Source organism: Scyliorhinus torazame, chromosome 7, assembly GCF_047496885.1.
Source record: "Scyliorhinus torazame isolate Kashiwa2021f chromosome 7, sScyTor2.1, whole genome shotgun sequence".
NCBI lineage: Eukaryota > Metazoa > Chordata > Chondrichthyes > Carcharhiniformes > Scyliorhinidae > Scyliorhinus > Scyliorhinus torazame.
The window spans coordinates 258,888,626-258,913,732 of NC_092713.1; the positions used below are offsets into that span (position 1 = coordinate 258,888,626).

At 46.9% G+C, this 25,107-nt stretch overlaps 1 protein-coding gene across 1 annotated transcript in view; it reads left to right on the plus strand.

Annotated features, from left to right (window-relative positions):
* LOC140426985 (short transient receptor potential channel 7) overlaps positions 1-25,107 on the plus strand; it is a 246,113-nt gene that overhangs the window by 194,996 nt on the left and 26,010 nt on the right. The window contains exons 4-8 of the mRNA XM_072512340.1: positions 4,869-5,033; positions 8,422-8,638; positions 14,380-14,613; positions 21,396-21,660; positions 24,290-24,485. Of these exons, the coding sequence (XP_072368441.1) occupies positions 4,869-5,033; positions 8,422-8,638; positions 14,380-14,613; positions 21,396-21,660; positions 24,290-24,485 (1,077 nt within the window). The remainder of the gene's footprint in view (positions 1-4,868; positions 5,034-8,421; positions 8,639-14,379; positions 14,614-21,395; positions 21,661-24,289; positions 24,486-25,107) is intronic.

The following is a 25,107-nucleotide window of genomic DNA, read 5'->3' on the forward strand; positions in this document are numbered from 1 at the left end:
CGTCTGCACCCTCCCAGCTAGTGACAACGGGAGCGTGTCCCATCTCCGAAAATCGTCCTACTAGTCGGGCCAGATTTAATTTATGAGCCGGTCCCATTCCCGCGCCACTTGGATGCCTAGATACCTAAAGCTTCCCCCTACTAATCTAAATGGCAGCTCCCCCAATTGCCTCTCCTGTCCCCTCACCTGGACCGCAAACACCTCACTTTTCCCTATATTTAGCTTATACCCCGAAAACCGGCCAAATTCCCCTAGAATCCTCATGATTTCTTCCATCCCCTTTATTGGGTCCAATACATACAGAAGCAGGTTGTCTGCATAAAGCGAGACTCTGTGCTCCACCCCCCCCCCCCCCCCCCCCCCCAACGGACCAGCCCCTTCCAGCCGCTTGAGGCTCTCAGAGCAATTGCCAGCGGCTCTATAGCTAGCGCGAACAACAGTGGGGTGAGGGGGCATCCCTGTCTCGTCCCCTGGTGCAGTCTAAAGTAGTCCGATGTTGTCCTATTCGTTCGTACGTTCGCCACAGGAGGCTGATACAGCAACCTGACCCAGTCAATAAAGCCCCGCCCAAATCCAAACCGTCTCAGTCCCTCCCACAGATATTCCCATTCTACTCAATCAAAAGCCTTCTCTGTGTCCATTGTGACAACTACCACCACCTCACTACCTCCAGGGGCATCATGATCACGTTTAATAGCCTTCTTATATTGGCCACCAACTGCCTACCCTTAACAAACCCTGTCCGGTCCTCCCCAATAACGTCCGGAACACAATCCTCAATCCTGGAGGACAAAATTTTGGCCGTCAGTTTGCCGTCCAAACTCAACAAGGATATCGGCCTGTAGGACCCACACAGCTCCGGGTCCTTGACCCGCTTCAGGATCAGCGAAATTGTGGTCTGTGACATCGTCGGGGGCAACACCCCTCTTTCCCTTGCCTCATTGAACATCCTCATCAACAACGGTCCCAATATTGCAAAGAACCTTTTATAGAACTCCACTGGGTACCCGTCTGGCCCCGGGGCTTTACCCGCCTGCATGGCCTTCAGACCCTCCACTATCTCTTCCAGCCCAATCGAGGCCCCCAGCCCTTCTACCAGCTCCCCGTCCACGTTTGGGAAATTCAGCCCCCCCAAGACGTGCCTCATTCCCTCCGGCCCTGTAGGAGGTTCCGACCTATACAGCCGACTGTAGAAATCCCTAAATGCCTTATTCACCCCTGCTGAATCTCCAACCAGGTTCCCATCTCCGCCATTTACTTTTCCTATCTCCCTGGCTGCCTCCCTCTTTCGAAGCTGCTGTGCAAGCATTCTGCTGGCCCTCTCTCCATACTCATAGATCGCCCCCCTCACCTTTCTCAGCTGCTCCACCGCCCTCCCTGTGGTTACCAAGCCAAACTCCGCCTGTAGCCTCTGCCGTTCCCTTAAAAGCCCTGTCTCCTATCGATCTGTAGTATCTCCTTTACCAGTCAGTCTGTCTCTGTCCTGTCTACTTTCTCTCTGTGGGCCTGTATCGAGATCAACTCCCCTCTAACCACCGCCTTCAGTGCTTCCCAGACCACCGCTACTGAAATTTCCCCCGTGTCATTGACCTGCAGGTAGCTCTGAATACATTTCCTCAGCTGCCCGCACACCCCTTCACCAGCTAAAAGTCCCACATCCAACCTCCAGTGTGGGCGCTGATTACTGTCTTTACTAACCTGCAGGTCAACCCAGTGCGGAGCATGTTCTGAGATTGTAATCGCCGAGTACCCCGTGTCCACCACCCCAGCCAGCAAGGCCCTGCTCAGAATAAAGAAATCAATCCGGGAATACACTTTATGCACGTGTGAGTAGAAGGAGAACTCCTTCACCCTCGGCTGCCCAAATCTCCATGGATCCACCACCCACCTCTCTCTCTCTCTCCCTCTCCCTCTCTCTCTCTCTCCCCCCCCCCCCCCAACCCATCTGCTCCATGAACCCTTTTAGTTCCTTTGCCATTGCTGGCACCCTGCCCGTTTTCGAGCTTGACCGGTCTAAGCCAGGGTCAATAACTGTATTGAGGTCCCCTCCCATGACCAACTTGTGCGAGTCCTGGCCCGGTATCTTCCCCAGCATCCTCTTTATAAACTCCACATCATCCCAATTTGGCGCATACACATTTACTAATACCACCTGCACCCCCTCCAGTTTCCCACTGACCATAATGTACCAACCTCCCACATCCGAGACTATTCTACCCGCCTCAAACACCACCCGCTTATTGATCAGGATCGCGACCCCTCTAGCCTTTGAATCCAATCCTGAGTGAAAGACCTGACTGACCCAGCCTTTCCTCAATCTAATCTGGTCAGCTACTCTAAGGTGCGTCTCCTGCAACATTACCACGTCCGCCTTCAGTCCCCTCAGATGCGCGAACACGCATGCCCTCTTGACTGGCCCATTTAGCCCTCGAACATTCCAGGTGATCAGCCTAGTTGGGGGGCTCATTGTCGGTCACCCCCCCCCCCCCCCCCTCCCTCGCTGATCAGCCATCTCCTTTTTTGGGCCAGCCGCCAGCCCGTGCTCCGCACCTCCACCGGCCCGCCCCCAGGCAGCTTCCGCCCCCAACCTCCTCTCTGTCTCTTAGTACAAGTCCCTCCCTCACCAGCAGAACATTCCGCCCCTCCCCCCAGTAACAACATATGCACACCCCCCACTACGCTTCCATGAGCTAGCCCGCCCAGCTAGCTTGGTGGCCCCCATCCCTGCCGCCGAAAAGTCTCCCACCTACTGTGTGCACCCCCCCCCCCCCCCCCCCGCTCGTACATACATACTTCAATAACAAACAATCCCAACACAATTGCCCGAACAGAAAAACACGAAGAAAAAAAAACGCGAACAAAGATCAAATAAGAGATCCAAAATCCAACAAGCACACCTCCATCCCCCAACAGTGCAAATGTAAACCTTAACTCATTCAGCTCTGCCACTGGCCCCAAATCAATACAGACGGCATTACAGACAGCTTCCTCAAAACGAAAAACGAGAAACTTTTTTTCAAAAAAAAAACCATGAATGTTGCAGCAAAGTTCAAAAGTTCTCAGTCCACCACCAGTCCTTTCCTTTTCACAAAGTCCTCAGGGGACCCAAAATAAAAGTGCTGTTCCTCGTACATGACGCAGAGACGGGCCAGATACAACAGTCCGAACGTAACCTTTTTCTTAAAAAGGATCGATCTGATCTGGGTGAAGCCTGCTCTTCTCCTGGCCACCTCCACACTCAGGTCTTGGTAGATCCGCAGGATACTGTTCTCCCATTTACAGCTCCGTGTCTGCTTGGCCCACTGTAAAATACGCCTCTTATCCAAGTACCTGTGGAATCTCACCACCATTGCCCTCGGGGGGGGTCTCCCATTCGCGGCTTCCTCGCAAGTGCTCTGTGAGCTCTGTCCACCTCCAAGGGTCGGGAGAATGCCCCATCCCCCAGCAGCTTCTCAAACATGTCTGCGATGTATGCCCCAGCGTCCGCTCCTTCGGACCCCTCCGGGAGCCCAACGATTCTCAAGTTCTGCCGGCGAGACCTATTCTCTTGGTCCTCCGCCTTTTCCAAGACCTTCTTCTGCTGGTCTCTCAGCATCCCCACCTTCAGCTCCACCGCAATTTGATGTTCCTCCTGCTCAGCCAGCGTCTTCTCTACCTTCTGGATCGCCCGATCTTGGGCATCCAATTTAAGCTCCAGCCGCTCAATTGACTCCTTTATCGGGTCCAAGCAGTCCCATTTCTGCTTAGTGAAACCTTCCTGAATAACTTGCATCAGCTGCTCCGTTGACTGCTGGATCAACAAGCCAGAGGTCCGGTCCTCCACCATGCTTTCTCCCACTGCAGCTTCAGCCCAAGCCTTCTCTGTCTTTCTGTTTCTGCCTTTACGAGCACTTCTCATCCTCCTCTCCATGCACCGATGTGGGAATTCAGTACACAATTGCCTCTGTCATCAATTTTTCAATTCAAGTCCGGTAGAAAATCGGGGGATAAGGTCCAAAAGTCCAACCAGAGCGGGAGCCACCAAATATGCAACTTACTCCTTCATAGCCACCACCGGAAACCTTTTCTCAGTGTTTAATGCCACCCCACTTCTGGTATCATGCAATGTTCTTGTCGGATGGCCTGATTTATATTACAAGAACATTTGCAGCTAAAGCTATAAACCATTTATTAATATTAACTGTGGGTCAAATATACATAAAACAACAGATGAATAATCGTATGAACATGCATAAGCAACCTCTCTCAGCTCCCTAGTTAGCCTGAGGTCACCTGACTCTAACATTCACTTATATACTAATAAGACTCCTCGTGGTCAGTTGGTGAATTACAACACAACCATGATATCACTACACTATTCATACAAAACATTGCACTTTCACTGTTGCTAATTTTTTTTTTAAATCCAGGAACTTCCGAAGAGCTGCTGCCACTCCTCTGCTGTAACCTGTGCTACTATAGGTTATCCCCTCAGGTGGCTTGGAGCCCTGGTACCCTCCTGGCCAAGGCCATATTGTCTCATTGTATTGTACTGTTGTTTGGTGGCTGCAATAGAAGTTCAACATTTTCCCCTCAATACTGTTTGTACCATGATTCAATCTGACAGAAAACAAAGCCTATTGATGTTGACACAAGTAGGTTTTAAATTCCTTTCATGCACAAAAGTAGGGTTTTCGCTGAACCTCCAATAAAGTTATGACAAAAGATTGGGAACAACTTATAGATTGTTTTCTATAGGAAATCTGAAAATGCATTTACCGGTTTTATTGAAGCTTCTTTCTTTGAGATGCTGCTTTTATTCTCAAAATCCCTGCCTAATGCATTGAAAACCTGACACTACTTTGAAATATTTATTTTCTTCCAACTAGTTTGTCGCTCATCCTAACTGCCAGCAGCAATTGCTTACAATTTGGTACGAAAATCTCTCAGGCTTACGTCAGCAGTCAATAGGTGTGAAGTGTCTGGCTGTGTTTGGGGTCACCCTAGGCCTTCCGTTCCTTGCAATTGGATACTGGTTTGCCCCATGCAGCAAGGTACAGATTTTTCATTTCAAGTGTTTAAGAGCTGTTAAATTGATGTGTACCATCGATATTTTTGTAGATTGCTAAGTAGGGCTTCTTTTGTTTTGAAATTTGTGCCCGCTAGGAGGAAATGTTATTCCCAGAAAATGGACATGTATCCGTCATGTGCGATGGGTCTGAGGAGGGTTGGTTAAAATGGTAAAGGTCAGACTCCTGATACCAACTTGTGGTTTTAAGGAGGCAGTTGACTCTTTAAATATTATAATGATGCTCAGTAACTCATTTGCATTCAGCAATTAAAATTGAATGTGGCATGGCCCTATTTCCTGGGTTTCAGAAAACCCACTGTTAAACTGAGGTGATGGACTGCTGGATTAAGGAGCTTTACGACCTGGATCCACCCATGATTGGAAACACTCCCCCAAATTCTTCCAACCCACTCCACATGCGGCCTCCAACATCCCCTCCAATCCCACTATCCGCCTCCCAAAGACCTCTGATGTCCCCCACTGAGATCTCTACTCCCCCCTCCCCATTTGAAGTGCATATTACAACATACCACAAGTGCGGCACGGTGGCACAGTGGTTAGCATTGCTGCCTCACAGCTCCAGGGACCCAAGTTCAATTCTGGCCTCAGGTGTGGAGTTTGCACTTTCTCCCATGTCTATGTGGGTTTTCTCCGGGTGCTCCGGTTTTCTCCCACAGTCCAAAGATGTGCAAGTTAGGTGGATTGGCCATGCTATATTGCCCTTCGTGTCCATAAAGTTTAGGTTGGGTTACGGGGATACGGTGGAGGTGTGGGATTGAGTGGGGTGCCCTTTGCAAGGGCCGGTGCAGACTTGATGGGCTGAATGACCTCCTTCTGCACCGTAAATTCTGTGATTCTATAATTCTATGAAGAGGCTTAGAAGAAAGATCTCTTGAGTGAATAGTACTTGTAGGGCAGCTCCTGTAATGATTATGGGAATATATATTAAACTCGCAATTCAAAGGTCATGAGTTCAAATCCTATATATGAATTTGCACTCGGGCACCAGAAAACCAACCAATGCATCTGCTGGATTCTTGTCAGAACCCAATCGGCATTAAGGCCTTTCCTATTGATATGGCCAACACACGACTCCAGTCTAACACCTGACTGTCTCTTTCAAGGAATCACTGAATTAAAACAGGAGTTATTTGGGGCTGTCATTAAATGGTGCCCTGCTAATGTTGCCCAAGTTCAGAGAATAAAATAATTGCCTCTGGCCTAACACCAGCTTACAAATAGTACTGACTTTAATTGTGGCTCCTGTCAACATAGAGTTGTCCTGCTCAAAATGTAAGTGAAACTTGGAAAGAGAAAGCAAAAAGGAAACTCAGTAAAAACCATGAGGTGGAGGCCATGAGTTAATCTGAATTGAGAAACACATTGATAGATTTATTAAATAAACAGCCAACCGAGCCGAACAATTGCAAAACTCTAAATTATTTGAAAGGGTGCTTGTTAATTCCTGGGAAAAGTGGAAATAAGATCCTCATTGTTAGTGACATTGTCTGATGTGGAAATGCCTGTGCGGAGCACAAATACAGGCTAACAAACTGGTGGACCTAGACATGAGTTCTGATACAATTTTGAATTGATTATTTTTACTGTCAAGCTGCTCTTTTGTTTATTAAAATAAATCAAAACTGTTGATATTCATTTTACAAAATGAAGTTATTACTTGATAGATTTCCTCTATGCTATAATGTTTTTAGCGACCTAGGGCACAATCCACCCGAATGGGAACAGAGTTCCATAGCGTGGACAATTAGACGGGTGTTTCCCGGCACCCAGAGCGCTTAGAAAACCACACTATTGAACGGGCATTCGGTTAGACCGTGGGCCTCGTCATGGAACACAGCTGAGGCTGCAATTAGTCCTGTTTTCTGCACTGCACCGCTCGTCGGAATTCCTCAGTGCAAGGAAAGAACTCCGACCCAACCCCTGAACCCCCACCATGCGCCAACTCACCAATAAGGGGGTCCTCGTCACTCCCCCACACCTGCACAGGGCACCCCCAGGCCTGATCCTCATCACACAAAAAATGCCAGCTTGGCATGAACATTGGCAGAGCAAGCCTGGCACTGTCCATCAGCTGGAAGTGCTGCCTGGGCAACTTGACAGTGCCAGACTGGCACCCTGCCCAGAGGGCAAGCACCTGGGGGCCTCCGATTGCCTGGGAAAACTCTACAAGTGCCATTCTGTCTGGTCTCCTTTTGTGGGGACCAGCTCTGAACGGCACTTGCCCGAGGTCTCCAAGGTGAGGGAGTTAGATCCCATGCCTTGGCTAGATCTCGGAAATGCATATTAGAGTGAGACTAGCTGTCTCGTTCTAAAATGCAGATTTGCCAGAAAGTGATCCTGCCCACAATGGCCGGGATTTACACCGCGACGTCTCGCGAGATCGCGTTAAATCTTGCGAGGTGTGGCGACCCGGGTTGATCCCGGAAGAGGGATCTCTCGGCATCTACTGGCTGCGCCATGGTGCTTTGCAGGCACAATGTGACTGGTAGATCTCATCCCTAGTCTTTATCTTTTTAGTCTATTCCCTTTTTCTTTTCTTAAGTAATAAATTAGTTCTCTTTTTGTTTAGTTCCTGCACTTTAACTCAAAATAAAAAGTAAGGGAAGACCCTCCAATTTCTGGTTCCTGTATCATGTTTCTAGCCCAGGCAACTGGTAGTTGAACGTTTGGTGAGGACCTTGTGCATCAGTCCTCCAGCAGGTCCCACAAAAAGCGAAGGCCTCCTCTCTACCCCTGAAACCCCTCCCTACCCACTGGCCTTACCCACCCTGTGGAGTACTCAAAAATAACTCAGATATCATGAAGCATGTATTTCTTTCCCATTGACATTCATTTCACATTTTAAATTTGCGGATAAAGTAGTTTCCATTGTAAAAAAAAGGAAAATCTACTCATTTTTGTTTACCTGTCTAATTTCTCTATATGTAAATCATAACTAGTATAGTTTGAATGCCAGCGAGGGAACTGGAGTGGCTCAGTGGATAGTTAGCCTGCCCACTTTGAAGTCTCATCCCTGGACTTGTTGACCATGAAAAGAACCCAGTCACTGGAGCGGGCAAGCCAGTGTGTACCGGTGCCAGGCCCCATCCCGAATAAATTGGGGAGGGTTTTTAAGCAAGAAGGGCATCTGGCTGTAAAACCACCCACCAAATCCATTAAAAAATAAAGATTGATTAGGAAGGTGATCAAGCAGCATTGTGGCAATGCCATGAGACATGGGAAACAATGAAAGAGGGAGGAAGGATAGTTTGAATGCCAGCTGCCATCGGAATCACACTCACAAATTAATTCAAAGAATTCAACCTCCGATGCTTTACTATCTTACGTTCTTGATGCTTCTTTGTTTTCAGCTGGGACAAATTTTAAGAAGCCCATTTATGAAGTTTGTAGCACACGCGGTATCATTCACCATCTTTCTAGGACTACTGGTGTTAAATGCATCAGACAGATTTGAAGGTGTAAAGACTTTGCCCAATGAAACTATCACAGATTATCCAAGGCAGATCTTCAGAGTTAAAACAACAACATTTACATGGACTGAATTATTAATAATGAAATGGATTTTAGGTAAGGACCTGAATTTATTTTTACATGAAAAATACAAATTGCCATATTTGTCAGCGCTTGCATTTAATTTTCCTTGTGTGCTTACATTGTTGATATGTATATTGTGCAAGTGACAGGTGCATGAATTTATTCAGACCTGTATTAGCATTGTAATATAACTGTGCAAAATATATGCTATCTAAACAACACAAAATATTAAATAGAAGTATAAGAATACTAGGTAACCCAGTAAAATGGGTCACATAATGTTGTATACCTTGGGGTCTTCTGTCATGTTGCTTACGTTTCACAGCCACCCACTCAGGGCAACAAAATTAAGGTCATGCTAAATGTATTTTATTGAATTATATAAATTGACAAATACCTGAATGCAAGTTAAGAGCTGTAATTTGGTTTTAATACTTAAGTGACATTCGCTGTAGATTGCGCAGGCTTTACACTAATGGTTTCTCGTATCATTTAGGTGGCTTGATTGAATTAAGCCTGTGCTGTGAACACAATGCTTTATAACAGATGGTCAAGGTTGATAGTTTATCCCTCTGTCCATTGCCATCTTCTATTATTCCAGTGCCAAATCGCATTGATTAAACTCGAAAACTGATCTTTTTAATAACAAGAGTATTGTCTGTCCCTACTCAGTCCTCTTAATCTTTAGTGCTACTCTTAAGGTTATAAACTTGACCAGCAAAAAGTTGAATGATTTAAGTTGTTCTTCAACATTAAAAGGTGACCTGATTGCACCAACTTCACTTCAGGCCTATTGTAGGTCAAGTACTAATTTTCTTTCGATGCATCATATGTCCATTTAGACTGTCCATTCAGCATGATGCTTACAAATAATTTTCTTTTTTAACACGGTTTGATCACATTTAAAAGCAGCTGTATTATTTCAATTTAAATATAGCCCGATAGCATAGGAACCGAGGCACCTGAATTCACGACTGGCCCAATCAGTGGATGAGGTTTCCTGCTGGTGGCACAAACCTAAAAAGCTATTGCTTAGATGCTATTGGCCTGTTATCATCATTGTGGGCCTTAGATAAATTGTTTGTGCTCTGCATTTATAGATATTGCTGGAGGCAAGGCTGAGTTTGTTATTGACTATTATACTAAGTGTCCACGAGGCTCCACAGAGAATTATCTCTCCGCCTACTCCATTGTCATGTGATCTCATACCACTGATGACATGGACTATGGCCAGAATTTTCCACCTGTTTGCGTCACCAGGATCTTCCGGTCCCACCAACAGTGCACCCCCACCGCGGGTTTCTAGATGGCATGAGGTGTATTCAACGGGAAACCTCGCTGGCAATGGCGGCTGCCTCCACCGCCACAAAATATGCAGCGGGTTGTGTGGAAAATGCCGCCCACTCTATTTACATATTTAACCCTTTATTCTGCACTTGAGTTGGCCTGTTTGTGTGTTCACCCAGGCATGTTCAAGAAATCTCAACACATTTTTTTCTTTCGCTTCTATATCATTTTTCATTTAGTCCCTTTTTTTCCTGCTCTTACTTCAGTTTCCATGTGCCTTTGTGCTAATGGGTGCATTTTCACTCAGCACATTACTGGCACCAATGGAATCTCCTCATTTGATATTTTTGGAAGAAGAAAAAAAACAATAGTGACGCCAGGCAAGTCAGGCTGTATAGTGTAGTCTGGGCCTATTCTTTGGTAAATACATATGAAGACAAAGGTGCATATTTTGATCGATCACTAGTGCCAACAAAGGCTTCAATTCTCAGTAAGCTCTCACGGTAGGTTTGATGGTACAGATGTGTGTTATAATCCGACTAACTCTAATGCTATATGGCTTTTCAGAAATGCCTAAGTCACAGCTTGTCATCTTTTGTTTGACACGAGATGAAAGAAGGCATGTCAGGTTGGTTGGCCTCACCCACCAAGATATGACCAATCCTAATTGTAGGCATTATGACACTTCCTGTTTCTGAATGTGAGGAATTACCTTGTAAGATACAGTTCAGCAGAGAGCCAAATGGAGAAATAAGGGCATCGGCTGGAATAAAACCAGATGCTAACATGCGTATAAGGCACAGAAAGTGACTTAAAAATTTGATTACGGCTCTCCCATTGTACACGGCGGAGAAGAAGTGTCCTAGCAAGGTGCCATACCCACAGCGTGAGCACTTCTACTTCAAGTTCACGGAGAATTGTTGTGTCAGACATCTTTGCTTCACAATTGATGCCATCGTCGAGCTACGTCACCATCTGCAGCCACACCACAAGCCTCGAATTGAGGCATGTATAACACAGGCCTTGACTCTCAAAGGCATCATAGCCGTTAACATGTACGCTGTATGGTCATTCCAGGCTAAAGCAGGTTGCTAATTGCCATTGTATAAGAGAGACCACCTAGGTTACCTACAAAACAAGGAGCATCTGCAACTCTATCTCTATTGATAGAGCAAAGCAGGATAAGAACTAGGGGCGAAATTCTCCCCCAACGGCGGGATGCCCGCCGACTGGCGCCAAAGCCGGCGCCAATCAGACGGGCATCGCGCCGGCCCAAAGGTGCGGAAGTCTCCGCATCTTTGGCGGCCTAGCCCCAACATTGAGGGGCTAGGCCGACGCCGGAGGGATTTCCGCCCCGCCAGCTGGCGGAAATGGCGTTTGTTGCCCCGCCAGCTGGCGTGGAAATGCGGCGCATGCGCAGGAGCGTCAGCGGCCGCTGTCAGTTTCCCAGCGCATGCGCGGGAGCATCAGTGGCCGCTGTCAGTTTCCCGTGCATGTGCAGTGGGGAGAGTCTCTTCCGCCTCCGCCATGGTGGAGGCCGTAGCGGAGGCGGAAGGGAAAGAGTGCCCCCACGGCACAGGTCCGCCCGCGAATCGGTGGGCCCCGATCGCAGGCCAGGCCACCGTGGGGGCATCCCCCAGGGTCAGATCGTCCCGCGCCCCCACCCCAGGACCCCGGAGCCCGCCCACGCCGCCTGGTCCCGCCGGTAAATACCAGGTTTGATTTACGTCGGCGGGACAGGCAATTCCTGGGCGGGACTTCGGCCCATCCGGGCCGGAGAATCCAGCGGGGGGTCCCGCCAACCGGCGCGGCCGGATTCCCGCCCCCGCCCAATCTCCGGGAGCGGAGACTTCGGCGGGGGCGGGGGCGGGATTCACGGCGGCCAACGGCCATTCTCCGACCCGGCGGGGGGTCGGAGAATGACGCCCCCGATTCGGCCACATTGCTGCCTTGCCCAGATTGCAAGGTGTCAAAGGTGACGTGCACATTGCCAGCCTGGTATCTTCCTTAATAGAGAAGAATTTCCCTCCTTAATATCCAATTTGTTTGTGAACACGGCCGGTTTGCTGCCAACTGTCATGATTTATTCAATCTATGTCAGACCCCTGTGCCACCTTTAATGCAACTGGACCATCACTTCACAAGCTGGTTACTAGACAACAAAGTGTGTACGTTTTCAGAGAGGAAAAGTGATGGTTGCCCAAGTATTGGATGTAGGAAGTGTGGTATGTGAGAGTAGGAGGAGAAGGAGGAGGACTAGTGTGCTGCATGCGATTGTACAAATAGTGATGGGATGTGGGGAGGATAAGTGAAGCTGTAGATGGTAGAAGTGTGAGTGAGTTTCTAGGCATACCAATTAGCTGTGGCCATTAGCTTGCTTCCACCTCCAGAGGGAATCGTGCAGTGAAATGGCACAAACAGTAATCTTTATTGCAACTATTGTACCTCCATTTCTGTTGCCAAACAGGCACCATATATTGGGTATATTGGGCTGCTCCATCATTTGCCAACAGGCATATGTTTCACCTTGTTTCCTTTCTCTTTATCACTGCCTGTGACCTATTCTCTGCATTTTTCAACCTCAGCAAAGCTTCTGAGTCTTTCTGAACCTGAGGTTTTGTCATTCTGGTATGACACTTCTTTTCTTTATCCTCTTGATTTTAATTTACATTGAGTAATTTACCTCCTGGGCCTCATTGTGCATGCCGCCAATCGGCCACCCACATGAAACAGGCAGAAGGTGGCATCTAAACAGTGGGAAGAAGTGGAAATTCCGAGCAAGTGGAATTCAAGTGGCCAGAGATAGCAGACGGCTTACCAGGAAGGGTTCAGTGGGATCTCACGGGATCAAGCCCAGGAGTCCAGGATGGAAGAAGTTGCTGCTTACCTCATGGCGCTCACCCCTGCACCATCTGCCCCCACAAAAGAAAGGTTTATACTTACATTGGAGGACCTCCCCATCCACCCGTCAGCAGCTGCCATCTTTCAGCTTGGCCGAAAACCTGTGGGAGCTTCCCCGCCCAGGCCCAAGTTTAAATCTAGTCGGGTCTAATTGAAAAATGGGGTACTGATTTGCATAGTTTGTGGGATTCCTCCTTGCTACAGGTAGGCACCCCAACTATCTAACTGCAGTGATAGTTAGAATGGTGGTCAGTGGAATTATAAGCATGAACTAGGACAGTAAAGCTGAACTCTGCAGATTAAGGGACCCTATCACCACCCTGCCCATTCTCCCCCAGGGTATAATGGGTTAAAAATCTTTCTGCGGTTTTGGTTTAAAGTATTATTTATCAGACAGGCTAAACGTACAAAAGGAAGTCTAACATAATTTTTAAAAGGGTGAGATTATTGCAACAATATATCTTATTGAATGCTATTAGGTACCTTCATTTCCAATGTTAGAATTTAGCAGTGAATTACTGGGACATGCATGATATACTGCAATATGCTATGAAGTATGAAGTAGTAATAACTGACTTTAGCTTGTCATGTGCATAGGCTCACTTATGTTATTTAGGGGAGGCGGTGGCATAGTGGTATTGCACTGGATTAGTAAACCAGCAAACCCACAGTAATGCTCTGGGACCCAGGTTCAAATCCTGCCACTGCAGATGGTGAAATTTGAATTCAATAAAAATCGGGAATTAAAAAAGTCTAATGACGATCATGAAACCATTGTTTTTTGTCGGAAAAACCCATCTGGTTCACGGATGTCCTTTAGGCAAGGAAATCGGCTATCCTTACCTGGTCTGGCCTAGATGTGACTCCAGGCCCACAGAAATGACTCTTAACTGCCCCCTGTAGGTGAATTCACCTACCCTGCACATCTTTGGGTTTTGGGGGTGAGGCCGATGCAAACACAGGGAGAATGTGCAAATTCCACATGGACAGTGACCCAGGGCAGGGATCGAACCCGGGTCCTCAGCGCCGTGAAGCAGCAGTGGTAACCACTGCCCAACTGTGCCACCCCGCGCACCTTCTTCATGACAGGTTCCTTTTTCTTCCATTCTTGCACCAGTTTTTCATTCATACAGGATCCTCTCGTTGCAGCAGGTCAGTTTTCGACGAGTTAGCAAATGTTACAACTATTTGTGTGAAACCAGCTTCGTACTTCATTTGTTTTGTTGTAAGAATCATTTCTCTCTGCCCTTCACCACACAGTCTGCTCTGTATGAGCGTGTTTAAACTCCCACTCACCTTCACAACACAACCCCTATTATCTGCTTGATCCCTCGTGCCAAGTTAGCAGGTGCCAGTGATTAACACATGCATTTGTGGGGTGAAAAATTGAGGCTGACTACCAATGTGAGTATAGCATGTCGTGACTGAAAATGGGAGTCGTCTTACATGCTGAGTAAATGCAAAGGCTCAACTTTGCAGTTGGGAAAATGGAGTTGTGTTATATGCCTGGTGGACTTGCGTGTTGCAACCTGCGGTACTTAGCTTTTGTCGGGGTCTCCTAATAAAGAGAAATTTCTTGCTCTCAGGTATGATATGGACAGAATGCAAAGAAATGTGGGCAGAAGGACCCAAAGAATATGTCATGCATCTGTGGAACATTCTAGATTTCGGGATGTTGTCGATTTTTGTTGCCTCATTCACTGCAAGGTTTATGGCGTTTCTAAAGGCTTCGGAAGCACAACTGTATGTTGATATGTATGTAAAGGCCAACGATCTCTCCAAGGCATCACTGCCTCCAGAGGTTGCATACTTCACTTATGGTAAGTTGAATTACTGGCTTATTTTACTTGCCGCAGTCCATTGGCATGGAGAGTAATAAAAAGGGGCTGGTTTAGCACACGGCTAAATCGCTGGCTTTGAAAGCAGCCCAAGGAAGGCCAGCAGCACGGTTCCATTCCCGTAACAGCCTCCCCGAACAGGCGCTGGAATGTGGAGGCTAGGGGCTTTTCACAGTAACTTCATTTGAAGCCTACTTGTGACAATAAGCGATTTTCATTTTCAAATGCTCCACCTCAGACTCTTTGATGTCCCTGAAAACTCCAAATTAAATAAAGTATATGATTCCTATGATTCAATTATAATTCAGCTCCATACGAAACCGCCGATATCACTTATCTGCCAACTCCAACTATCCACAGACCATAAGTGCTTATAGGGTGCCACCTTGTGGTATAATCCATCCTTGTGATGACATTAAATTTAGCCTCTGTTCCGTGAACATTAAAGAATCCAAACCACTGCTCATTGAAGAACAGGTAGTTCATCCGGTGTCCTGACCAACATTCCCTGTCAACCATTGCCATTGCAAACACACTGTCCAACCGTCCCACAAGAGCAACGAACAGCAGGTGCTAGAAATCTGAAATAAAACCTGAAAATCTTATAAATACTCAGCACCTTGAAGAGAGAAACAAGAGTTAATGTTTCTCGTTGTATGACAAAGAGATGACAAAGGGCCATTGACCTGAAATCTTTCTAATCGGCCGTTCATTTGTTGGACTTCAGTGTGTACAAATTGACTGCTGCATTTACCCACTGGACTAACAGCAGATTGAAAATAAACAACACATGCACTCGGTGAACCCTGTAGAAATAGCAATGGATGAAATAGAAAAAAAAATAGGAGTGTCTCAGCAAGCTTTATGCTTGTTTCAACAAATACAAAGCGGCAATCAACCATGTCAATAGAATGCATAGCTATCTCGGATATGTCTGAGAAAGTCATGGTCATACTATACTGTCCAATTGTCAGACTACAGTTTGAATACTGTGTCTCATTCTGCTGGACGAGGAACAAGAGGGCACTCAGGCACTGGAGGCATTGCACAGAAAAGTCATGAAGCTGATCCCAAATGTCAGGGTCTGAATTATGAGGAAAGATTTACTCGACTCAGATTCCTCAAACTTGAAGGAGGCATCCAAGAGGTGATTTTGGGCCTGATCTTCAAAGTAGGTCGGGTACCTTACACCCAGATGAATTCTGGGTCCCAGCCCCGCACCTCAACAGTGTCACTCTTGCAGCACTATTTTTAAATTCAAATGCTGAAATTGGGCAGACGGCGATCTCAGTGCCAAGTCAGTGGCGCTGAGCACCTCCAGGAAGCAGGAGCTGCCTGCCTGGCACCACCAGCAAAGGCAAGCAGCAAGCATATTGGCATGTTGAGGGCTAGCGCTGCCTTGCCAAACACAGCAGGCAATTCATCAGAAGACCAAGAGTAGGAACACAGAGGACCCGGCAGTACTAGTTGGCCCATTAAGGTATTAAGGGCGGAACCAATGGAAAATTTTTAAAGTTCATTTGTGGTAGGTTTTGCTGAGAGTTTCCCAGTTCCCCACCGCTATCCAATGACACTTAGTCACATTTTTGGGAGTTGGGGAGTTTCTCACCGGTTTAGACCACACTTAGAATTTATTCGGCACTGGGGAGCTGAACTGCAAGATCGGGCCCCCATTTTAAAAGGGTGTCCCACTCTCTAAGTGAGCTTGTGGGCCTCCCCCACACCCCCACCCATGGGCAATGTCACTCCCCACACACATGAGCACTACGCCACACCCCCCAAGTGAGGAGGCCCCACTTCAGGGTCCCTTGGGCCCCTCCCTCGTCAGGCCCCCAAGCCCCATGAAAGCCCCCCCCCTTCCAGGACTTTGACCCTCCCCCCAACCTCCCAGAGGCCCCTACTTACCTGCCCTGCACAGCCCCACCTTCAAACCCCCCTTCACCCTCTTTTTATTGGCATGACCCCCTAGGATCCTGACCTTGGCAGTGCTATCCTAATAGCCGGGCAGTACTCCTGCCAGCTTGGCAGTGCCACCCAGCACCATGGCAGTGCCAAGATGCCAGTTGAACAGTGACAAGGTGCTGTGTACCGGGGAAGGTGCAGGGGGCCACTCTGCACTGCCTCTGACCACCCAGAAGCCTCCATAGGCCTGGGAGACCCCCTGCATGCCGTTGTGCCAGGTCCACGTTTTTGTGGACTAGTACTGATTGGCGCCCGGCTGCAGCCTCCCTGGGGAGACCGGTGAATCAAGGGCGGCCGGTAGATCCCGGGTAGGTAGGCCCTACTTCGAGTGCAATTTGGTCTTGCCAGTTTTGGACAGAGTTTCAATTCCAACACCTCACGAAACTTGGGTGTATCCCATGAGGCGTGGAGGCTGGCGGGAGGCCTCTCCTGGGATTTACCACCCACGTTGTGCCCTCCCTCAAGCGCAACACGGCCACAGGATTGCGCCCTTAAGTTAAATGAACTTTCCCATGTCCCCACAATGAGCCCGACATCTGGGCACTGATGTGCACCAAACCTTCCAGGTTCACTGAAATAAAGATTAGCAATCATATTCTGCACCAGACAGACCCTTTAACAAGCTCCTTAAGTTGCTAATAAGCCTTTATTTAGCGACAAGCAGGTTTCCCATTCCCAAGCCCCATGAGTCCTTTGAAAATACCAAGCCATCCCAGAGGTGTCGGGGTCCTCAACCTCAGGTACCTCAATTTTGAAATAGCATCTGCATCAGGTCCCAAACCTGCGGCATTTGAAAATCTAGGGTTTTATATCAGTATGCAGAATAGTAAATGGTATATCAGGAATATTACTTTCAATAAAATTATGTGAATAGGACAAGGGAGCACAGATTCAAACTATTAGAAGGTAACCTGAGTGTTATATTCCAGGAAGCCAATTGGTGAATGAGAGAACTGGAGCCAATATTTACACACTTTTATAAGTTTTTATTTATCAAGTTACACATTATAAGCATGTACCTAAAAACAACCACAGTTCAGCTTTGATGTTATTCCATCATGTTAGAATGTTTGAGAATCCTTGAGATGGCCTATTTCAACACAAGGGGGGCAATTTCCCGTCCCTGTTTTGTACAGACACATTCTTGTGAGAGGGCCATAACAGGATTTGCAACAGGGAGATCTCAGATTAAGATCTTTTCCATCCCCCGCCAGCAACCTAACTAAGTTCAAGCCCAGTGGGGGAGTGCACCTGATGACCATCAATTAAATTCATTTTCATATTCAATATTGGCTTAACAATGAATTTTCCAGAAAAGTCATGTCCCACGCCAGCATGTTGTAATGCTGGCGGGAATCACTACTGGTCTCCAAAAACAGAGACCAGATATGATTACCACGCCAGGAGCTTGGAGACCAGTGTAGCCCCCTGGGTGGTCAGGGACAAGTCAGGGCACAGCCCCTGGCAGTGCCAACCTATGGCATTGCTGGGCTGGCATTACCAGGGCGGGGACCTGAAGGGAACAGGGAGCATGTGGACTACCCCAAAGCAAGTGTTTGCTTCACATGGGGGGGCGATAAGGGGGCATTGAAGCCCCAAAGACCAGAGATTAGGAGTGAGTGGGGTGGGAGGCTGAAGACCCGATGCCGATGATCAGGGGGGTTGGGGGGCGATGCAAGCGATGATTGTGGCGGGAGGGTCTTTTTTTTTTTTAAATAATTTTTATTAAAGGTTTTCATAAAATATCAATCACAAAATGAGAAAGAAAAAAGAACCCAACAATCTAAAAAAGCAACCCCCCAAACCCCTCCCCCCCTGTACATAAATAATAAATTAACATTAACCCCCCGGCTTAACACAACAGGTGTACACACCCCCTCAGACCCTCCAGTGTAAATAACATAAACAAAAATAAAGTAACCCCCCCCCCCCCCGAGCTGCTGCTGCCATTGACCAATGTCTATCGTTCTGCCAGAAAGTCTAAGAACGGTTGCCACCGCCAGAAGGACCCTTGTACCGACCCTCTCAAGGCGAATATCACCCTCTCCAATTTAATGAACCCTGCCATATCGCTGATCCAGGATTCCACGCTTGGGGGCCTCGCATCTTTCCACTGAAGGAGAATCCTTCGCCGGGCTACCAGGGACGCAAAGGCCAGAATTCCGACCTCTTTCGCCTCCTGCACTCCCGGCTCCTCTGCCACCCCAAATATTGCGAGCCCCCAGCCCGGCCTGACCCTGGATCCTACCACCGTCCTCGCTACGCCCTTCCAAAATCCCTCCAGCGCTGGGCATGCCCAGAACATATGGGTGTGATTTGCTGGGCTCCCTGAACACCTAACACACCTGTCCTCACCCCCAAAAAACCGGCTCATCCTTGTCCCGGTCATGTGGGCCCTGTGCAGCACCTTAAACTGTATGAGGCTGAGCCTCGTGCACGAAGAGGAAGAATTCATCCTCCCTAGGGCATCTGCCCACGTCCCCTCTTCAATCTCCTCTCCCAACTCCTCCTCCCACTTACCTTTCAACTCCACCACCGAGGCCTCCTCCTCCTCCTGCATCATCTGGTAAGTTTCCGAGGTCTTCCCCACTCCCACCCTGTCCTGTTTTGTGTGTGGCAGTAGCCGCGGGAATTCCACCACCTGCCGTCTGGCAAAGGCCCTTACCTGTAAGTACCTGAAGGTGTTCCCCGGGGGGGAGCTCGTACTTCTCCTCCAGCTAACCCAAGCTCGCGAACTTCCCGTCCACAAACAGGTCCACCAACTTTCATATCCCTGCCCTGTGCCACCCCGAAAACCCTCCACCTGTTCTTCCTGGGGTGAAACGGTGGTTCCCCCGTAATGGGGTCCACGCCGAGGCCCCAACTTCCCCCCTATGCCGCCTCCACTGCCCCCAAATTTTGAGGGCTCCCACCACCACCGGGCTCATGGTATACCTCCTTGGAGGGAGCGGCAGCGGCGCCGTTGCCAGCGCCCCCAGATTCGTACCCACACAGGACGCCGTCTCCAGCCTCTTCCATGCAGCCCCCTCCATCACCCACTTGCGCACCATCGTCGCATTGGCGGCCCAGTAGTACCCACAGAGGTTGGGCAGCGTCAGCCCCCACCTATCTCTACTCCGCTCCAGGAACACCCTTCTCACCCTCGGAGTCCCTCGCGCCCACACAAACCCCATTATACTCCTGTTAACCCGCCTGAAAAAAGCCTTCGGGATAAATACGGGGAGGCACTGGAACAGGAACAAAAACCTTGGGAGCACTGTCATTTTGATTCACTGCACCGTACCCGCCAAGGACAGCGGCAACGCGTCCCACCTCTTGAACTCCTCCTCCCTCTGCTCCACCAGCCTTGTAAAGTTAAGCCTATGCAGGGCCCCCCAGCTCCTGGCCAGTTGGACCCCCAAATATCTGAAGCTCCTCTCCGCCCTTTTTAGTGAGAGCTCACCAATCCCCCTCTCCTGGTCCCCTAGCTGAACAACGAACAGCTCGCTCTTCATCAGATTGAGCTTGTACCCCGAAAAGTCCCCGAATTCCCTAAGGATCCTCATTACCTCTGGCATTCCTCCCACCGGGTCCGCCACATACAGCAGCAGGTCGTCCGCATAAAGCGGCACCCTATGCTCCTCCCCACCCCGCACCAACCCCCTCCAGTTCCTCGACTCTCTCAGTGCCATAGCCAGGGGTTCAATCGCCAGTGCGAAGAGCAGGGGGGACAGGGGACACCCCTGTCTCGTCCCTCAGTGCAACCGAAAGTACTCGGACCTCCTCCTATTTGTGGCCACACTCGCCATCGGGACCTCATACAACAGCCTAACCCACCTGACAAATCCCTCCCCACACCCGAACCTCTTCAGCGCCTCCCACAGGTACCCCCACTCTACCCTATCGAAGGCTTTCTCAGCGTCCATCGCCACCACTATCTCCGCCTCCCCCTCCCTCGCCGGCATCATGATAACGTTCAAAAGCCTCCGCACAATCGCGTTCAACTGTCTTCCCTTCACAAACCCCGTCTGGTCTTCATGGATGATCTGCGGCACACAATCCTCAATCCTCGTGGCTAAGACCTTCGCCAGCACCTTGGCATCTACATTTAGCAAGGAAATCGGTCTGTAAGACCCACATTGCAGGGGATCCTTGTCCCGCTTCAGGATCAAGGAGATCAGTGGGCGGGGGGGTCTTTAACCAGGATCTGAGATCAGTGCGCCCGTGGAGTCGGGCTTTCTGGCGACTTTGGGCCCCGTCCCTCACAATGACGGAGCAAACACGGCCCCCTTTCTAAAAATGGCAAAGTGCGGGAAGATCTCAACAGAAAATCTGCCTGTTTTTCTGGGGGAAACACACCCTGTTTTCAGTCAGAACCTGTCCCGTTGCCATTCGACCGAAGCCACTGAGCCATTATGGTTGCTCTTGCTCTCAGTGTCATTTCATAAAATACTATTCCCGAAATGTTTTCAAATGTATTCGAATTATGGCCAACAGCATATAGCATAACAACAGTACATACCGCAGCTCAAAAAATAAAAAAACTAGCCCCATGTAAGAAAACTTTGATTTTTCAGCACATGGGATATATTTCATAAACCAAGAAAAGCTCTTTCATGACTAAATATAGAGATGCTAATATCAATTCAACATAAATTTATTAAAAAGAAACAGATTCTACAAATGTTTTATCACATTAATAATGAAAATGGAAGGCGCTGTGATCAATGGCATAACTTTATCTAACCTGCACATTTGTTTATTTGTCAGCTCTGGGATTTATTTCTCAGGCGATGTGTGTTTTCTCCCTCACTTTCTCCCAGCTAGGAACAAGTGGCTTCCATCTGATCCACAAATCATCTCAGAAGGGCTTTATGCAATCGCTGTTGTGTTAAGTTTCTCCCGAATTGCTTACATTCTACCAGCAAATGAAAGCTTTGGTCCTCTGCAGATCTCCCTTGGAAGGACGGTGAAAGACATTTTCAAGTTCATGGTCATATTCATTATGGTATTTGTTGCGTTCATGATTGGAATGTTCAATCTTTATTCCTACTATCTGGGAGCAAAGTATAATCCAGCCTTTACAACGTAAGTAAATGCATAGTTCCCACTTCATAATGTAGATATTAATATTTTATACAGTAGGAACAGATTTTATGCAATGATTTGATAAACACTGGCATTTTAGCTATTTCCTATGCAAATTTGTTCCACTAAAGAAAGTGGCAATATTTCAATAATGGAAATGAAATTCTAGTTTACCTCTTATGTTTTTTTTAAATTCTGGGATTGTTGCTTATTACTTAATGGTATTCATTAAACCACATATTTGTGTATGGCCTATATAGCAACAATTAGGTCTTTTCCTTGATTATTGTAGCTGAGGGACACCAGGCTCAATACAAGACTTATCCATCTCAATCTATAAACAATTTTTTAACACTCAGTCTCTCTCATAACTAGATATTCATTTAGCTATTTTTTTTGCTGGGAGTCTATTCCACATAATCATTACTGTGTTTCAAATTTCTTTCAATTTGAAATTATTCTTGAGATCTCTTAATTTGATACACTCACATTCCCTAATGTTATGCTCACAGTCAATATTACATAATCTACATTTAGCAGCTTATAATTCCTATCAATATTTACAAAGTTTGTATTATTGCCCTTAACTTTGTTTGCTCATTGAAAATAAATTAATTTATGTGTAACTTTCTTCAATACTTAGTGTCCATGCCCTGAAATCATATTTTCAATCTTTGTTGAAATATCTTCCATTGATCATTGTCATAATATTCCAGATGTCGATTTACCAACATTCTATACTAAGTCAGATTATTAATAATTAAGGCTTGAAGGATTATTGGGCTACCTTATAAAACATCACATTGTTGAAAATGAGGAGATGTGTGTTTAAACAAAAATACAAATTGTGTTTCCACTCTTTCCGAGTGTCAGGACGGTTAAAACATCTGTCCGACATCAAAGATATTGTTAAGCAAATGTTTTTGTTACATTGAACTAAATTGGACCATTCAACAGGTCATCATCTCGAAAGCATGCAAAAATCTCATTGGATTTCTGTACTCATCCAAACATTGAATTGAATTACCTGCTATGAATGTTCTGGCTCCAATGACAGCACATGCCATGGTGTATATCATTTGATGAATAAAAACGTTCAAGAAATATATAAATGCTCAAACACCAAAAGGAATATAAACAGTTCCTGACTGATATTTTTTTTAAACATAACTTTCTAACAAATAGTTAAATTAATTTTATTAATTTTAACAGTGCAAAATTCCAATTGTTCATTTCTTTGCTACAAGTTAGTAGACTTCTTCCCTGATGCAGCACGGTAGCATTGTGGATAGCACAATTGCTTCACAGCTCCAAGGTCCCAGGTTCGATTCTGACTTGGGTCACTGTCTGTGCGGAGTCTGCACATCCTCCCCGTGTGTGCGTGGGTTTCCTCCGGGTGCTCCGGTTTCCTCCCACAGTCCAAAGATGTGCAGGTTAGGTGGATTGGCCATGATAAATTGCCCTTAGTGTTGGGTGGGGTTACTGGGTTATGGAAATAGGGTGGAGGTGTTGATCTTGGGTAGGGTGCTCTTTCCAAGAGCCGGTGCAGACTCGATGGGCCGAATGGCCTCCTTCTGCACTGTAAATTCTATGAAATCTATGAAAAAAATTAATAACTATATAAGATTGATAAAATGCAGATGTTTGGAGGCAGCCAAGCTTCTAGTTTTGGGGTGGAGCGGTGCATGCTTTAGTGGATCAATGAGTTTAAAAAGCAGTCCAAGGGTTGGAAACAATCACAACAATTATGATGGCTAATGTCTAAAAAGAAATTATCATGTTGAGTTTCCTCCTTTCTAGATCTCTGCACATGCCACTAAGAATAACCTTTAGATTGGAAAGCTTCTGAGTGTTCATATATGGATTGTAAACACACTGGGGCTGAAAACCCACAACCCTTCTATAACTTCAGTAGGTCTGTGTTTATGAATGGCCTTCTAAGGTTCACGCCTCTCTCCAAACATACGTAGGAGGGCCTGGGGATCCTACCTTTGCCGTTCCTGTTCCCCCCAAAATGGTGTTGAGGTGGTTGGCCAGTGGTCTGAGTGAAACCAGGCATTCTGGCCTGCCAAATGATCGACATGGGGTCCACCCGACTCACTCCTCTAGGACCCATGGTCTCCTTCGGCTGGTTTATGAACATGTACCCATGGTGTCAAGAGCAAATGAAAATCCCAACCCTTCAACATTTTGCAGAGACAGCACCAGAAGCCGTGGGTGGCAATATCCATGTACTGGAGTGTCAACCCCAGGGGTTTTCAGCTTCATTTAACACAGAAGCTCAAAGTAATTCAAATTCCCATGTAACAGTCTAATGATGTTACGGACTGCTCTATTTCAATAACTGCACAAGTTTGCACACATTGCCAGTTGGTTAAAACAATACATTTATACTTTATTGCTTAACGGTTCACTCACCAAAATGGCTGTGCTCTCTGATGTCTACAAAATGCCACAGATTAGGCTTTCCGTTCACATTTGTGGTCAGGTTCTTCTGTTAAAAAAAAATGTAATGAAGCAATCATGCTTTCAAAGACAGAATATATATTGCCCTGAAAGCTATGCAGTCTTTAAAATGGTTTAAATTAATATTGAATCATCTGTTCAATGTTCTCTTCCATCCTTTTAGCGTTGAAGAGAGTTTCAAAACCTTATTCTGGTCGATATTTGGCTTGTCAGAAGTGATATCTGTTGTTCTCAAGTATGATCACAAGTTCATTGAGAACATAGGGTACATTTTGTATGGAGTGTACAATGTTACGATGGTGGTGGTGCTGCTTAATATGCTAATAGCCATGATCAACAGTTCATATCAAGAAATCGAGGTACGGTTTTAGAGCCTTTTTTTCAGAAAATAAAACTACAAAGTTATGGGATGTTTAAAAATGTAATTCAGATATCAGTGTGCATGTGCTCAAATTCAGTAACAAGTGTACAGTGCAGCAAATGGATGGCCCTACGTCATATAAAATGTAACTGAAACAAATAGCTGTTTGAATATTGCTGGAAAACAGTGTTGTTGAAGCTCTTTGGCTTGTACTCATCAGGACAATGTGCAAGATTAACAAAAGTAATGGGAACAACAATTTATACTTCATGAGAAGAGAGTGCTGATTGGTTGGCTGCCCCTCTTCCGTGGCTATGTTCACTGCCAGAGGTGTCCCTGGAAATGGAGCACGCAGTGTCTACCAGCACCATTGAGACCTTCCTCGTGGGCACTATGCAGGATGGGTGCTTTGTAAACCCCTTCAATCACATTTTGTTTTGATGTTTTAAGTTTCCTCTGAGATTCTGTTTACTGAAATGCAGTATTCTGTTTAATTTGATGCCAGAGCGGAACAGTGGCACAGTGGTTAGCACTGCTGCCTCACAGCTCCAGGGACCCAGGTTCAATTCCGGACTCGGGTGACTGTCTGTGTGGAGTTTGCACTTCCTCCCCGTGTCTGC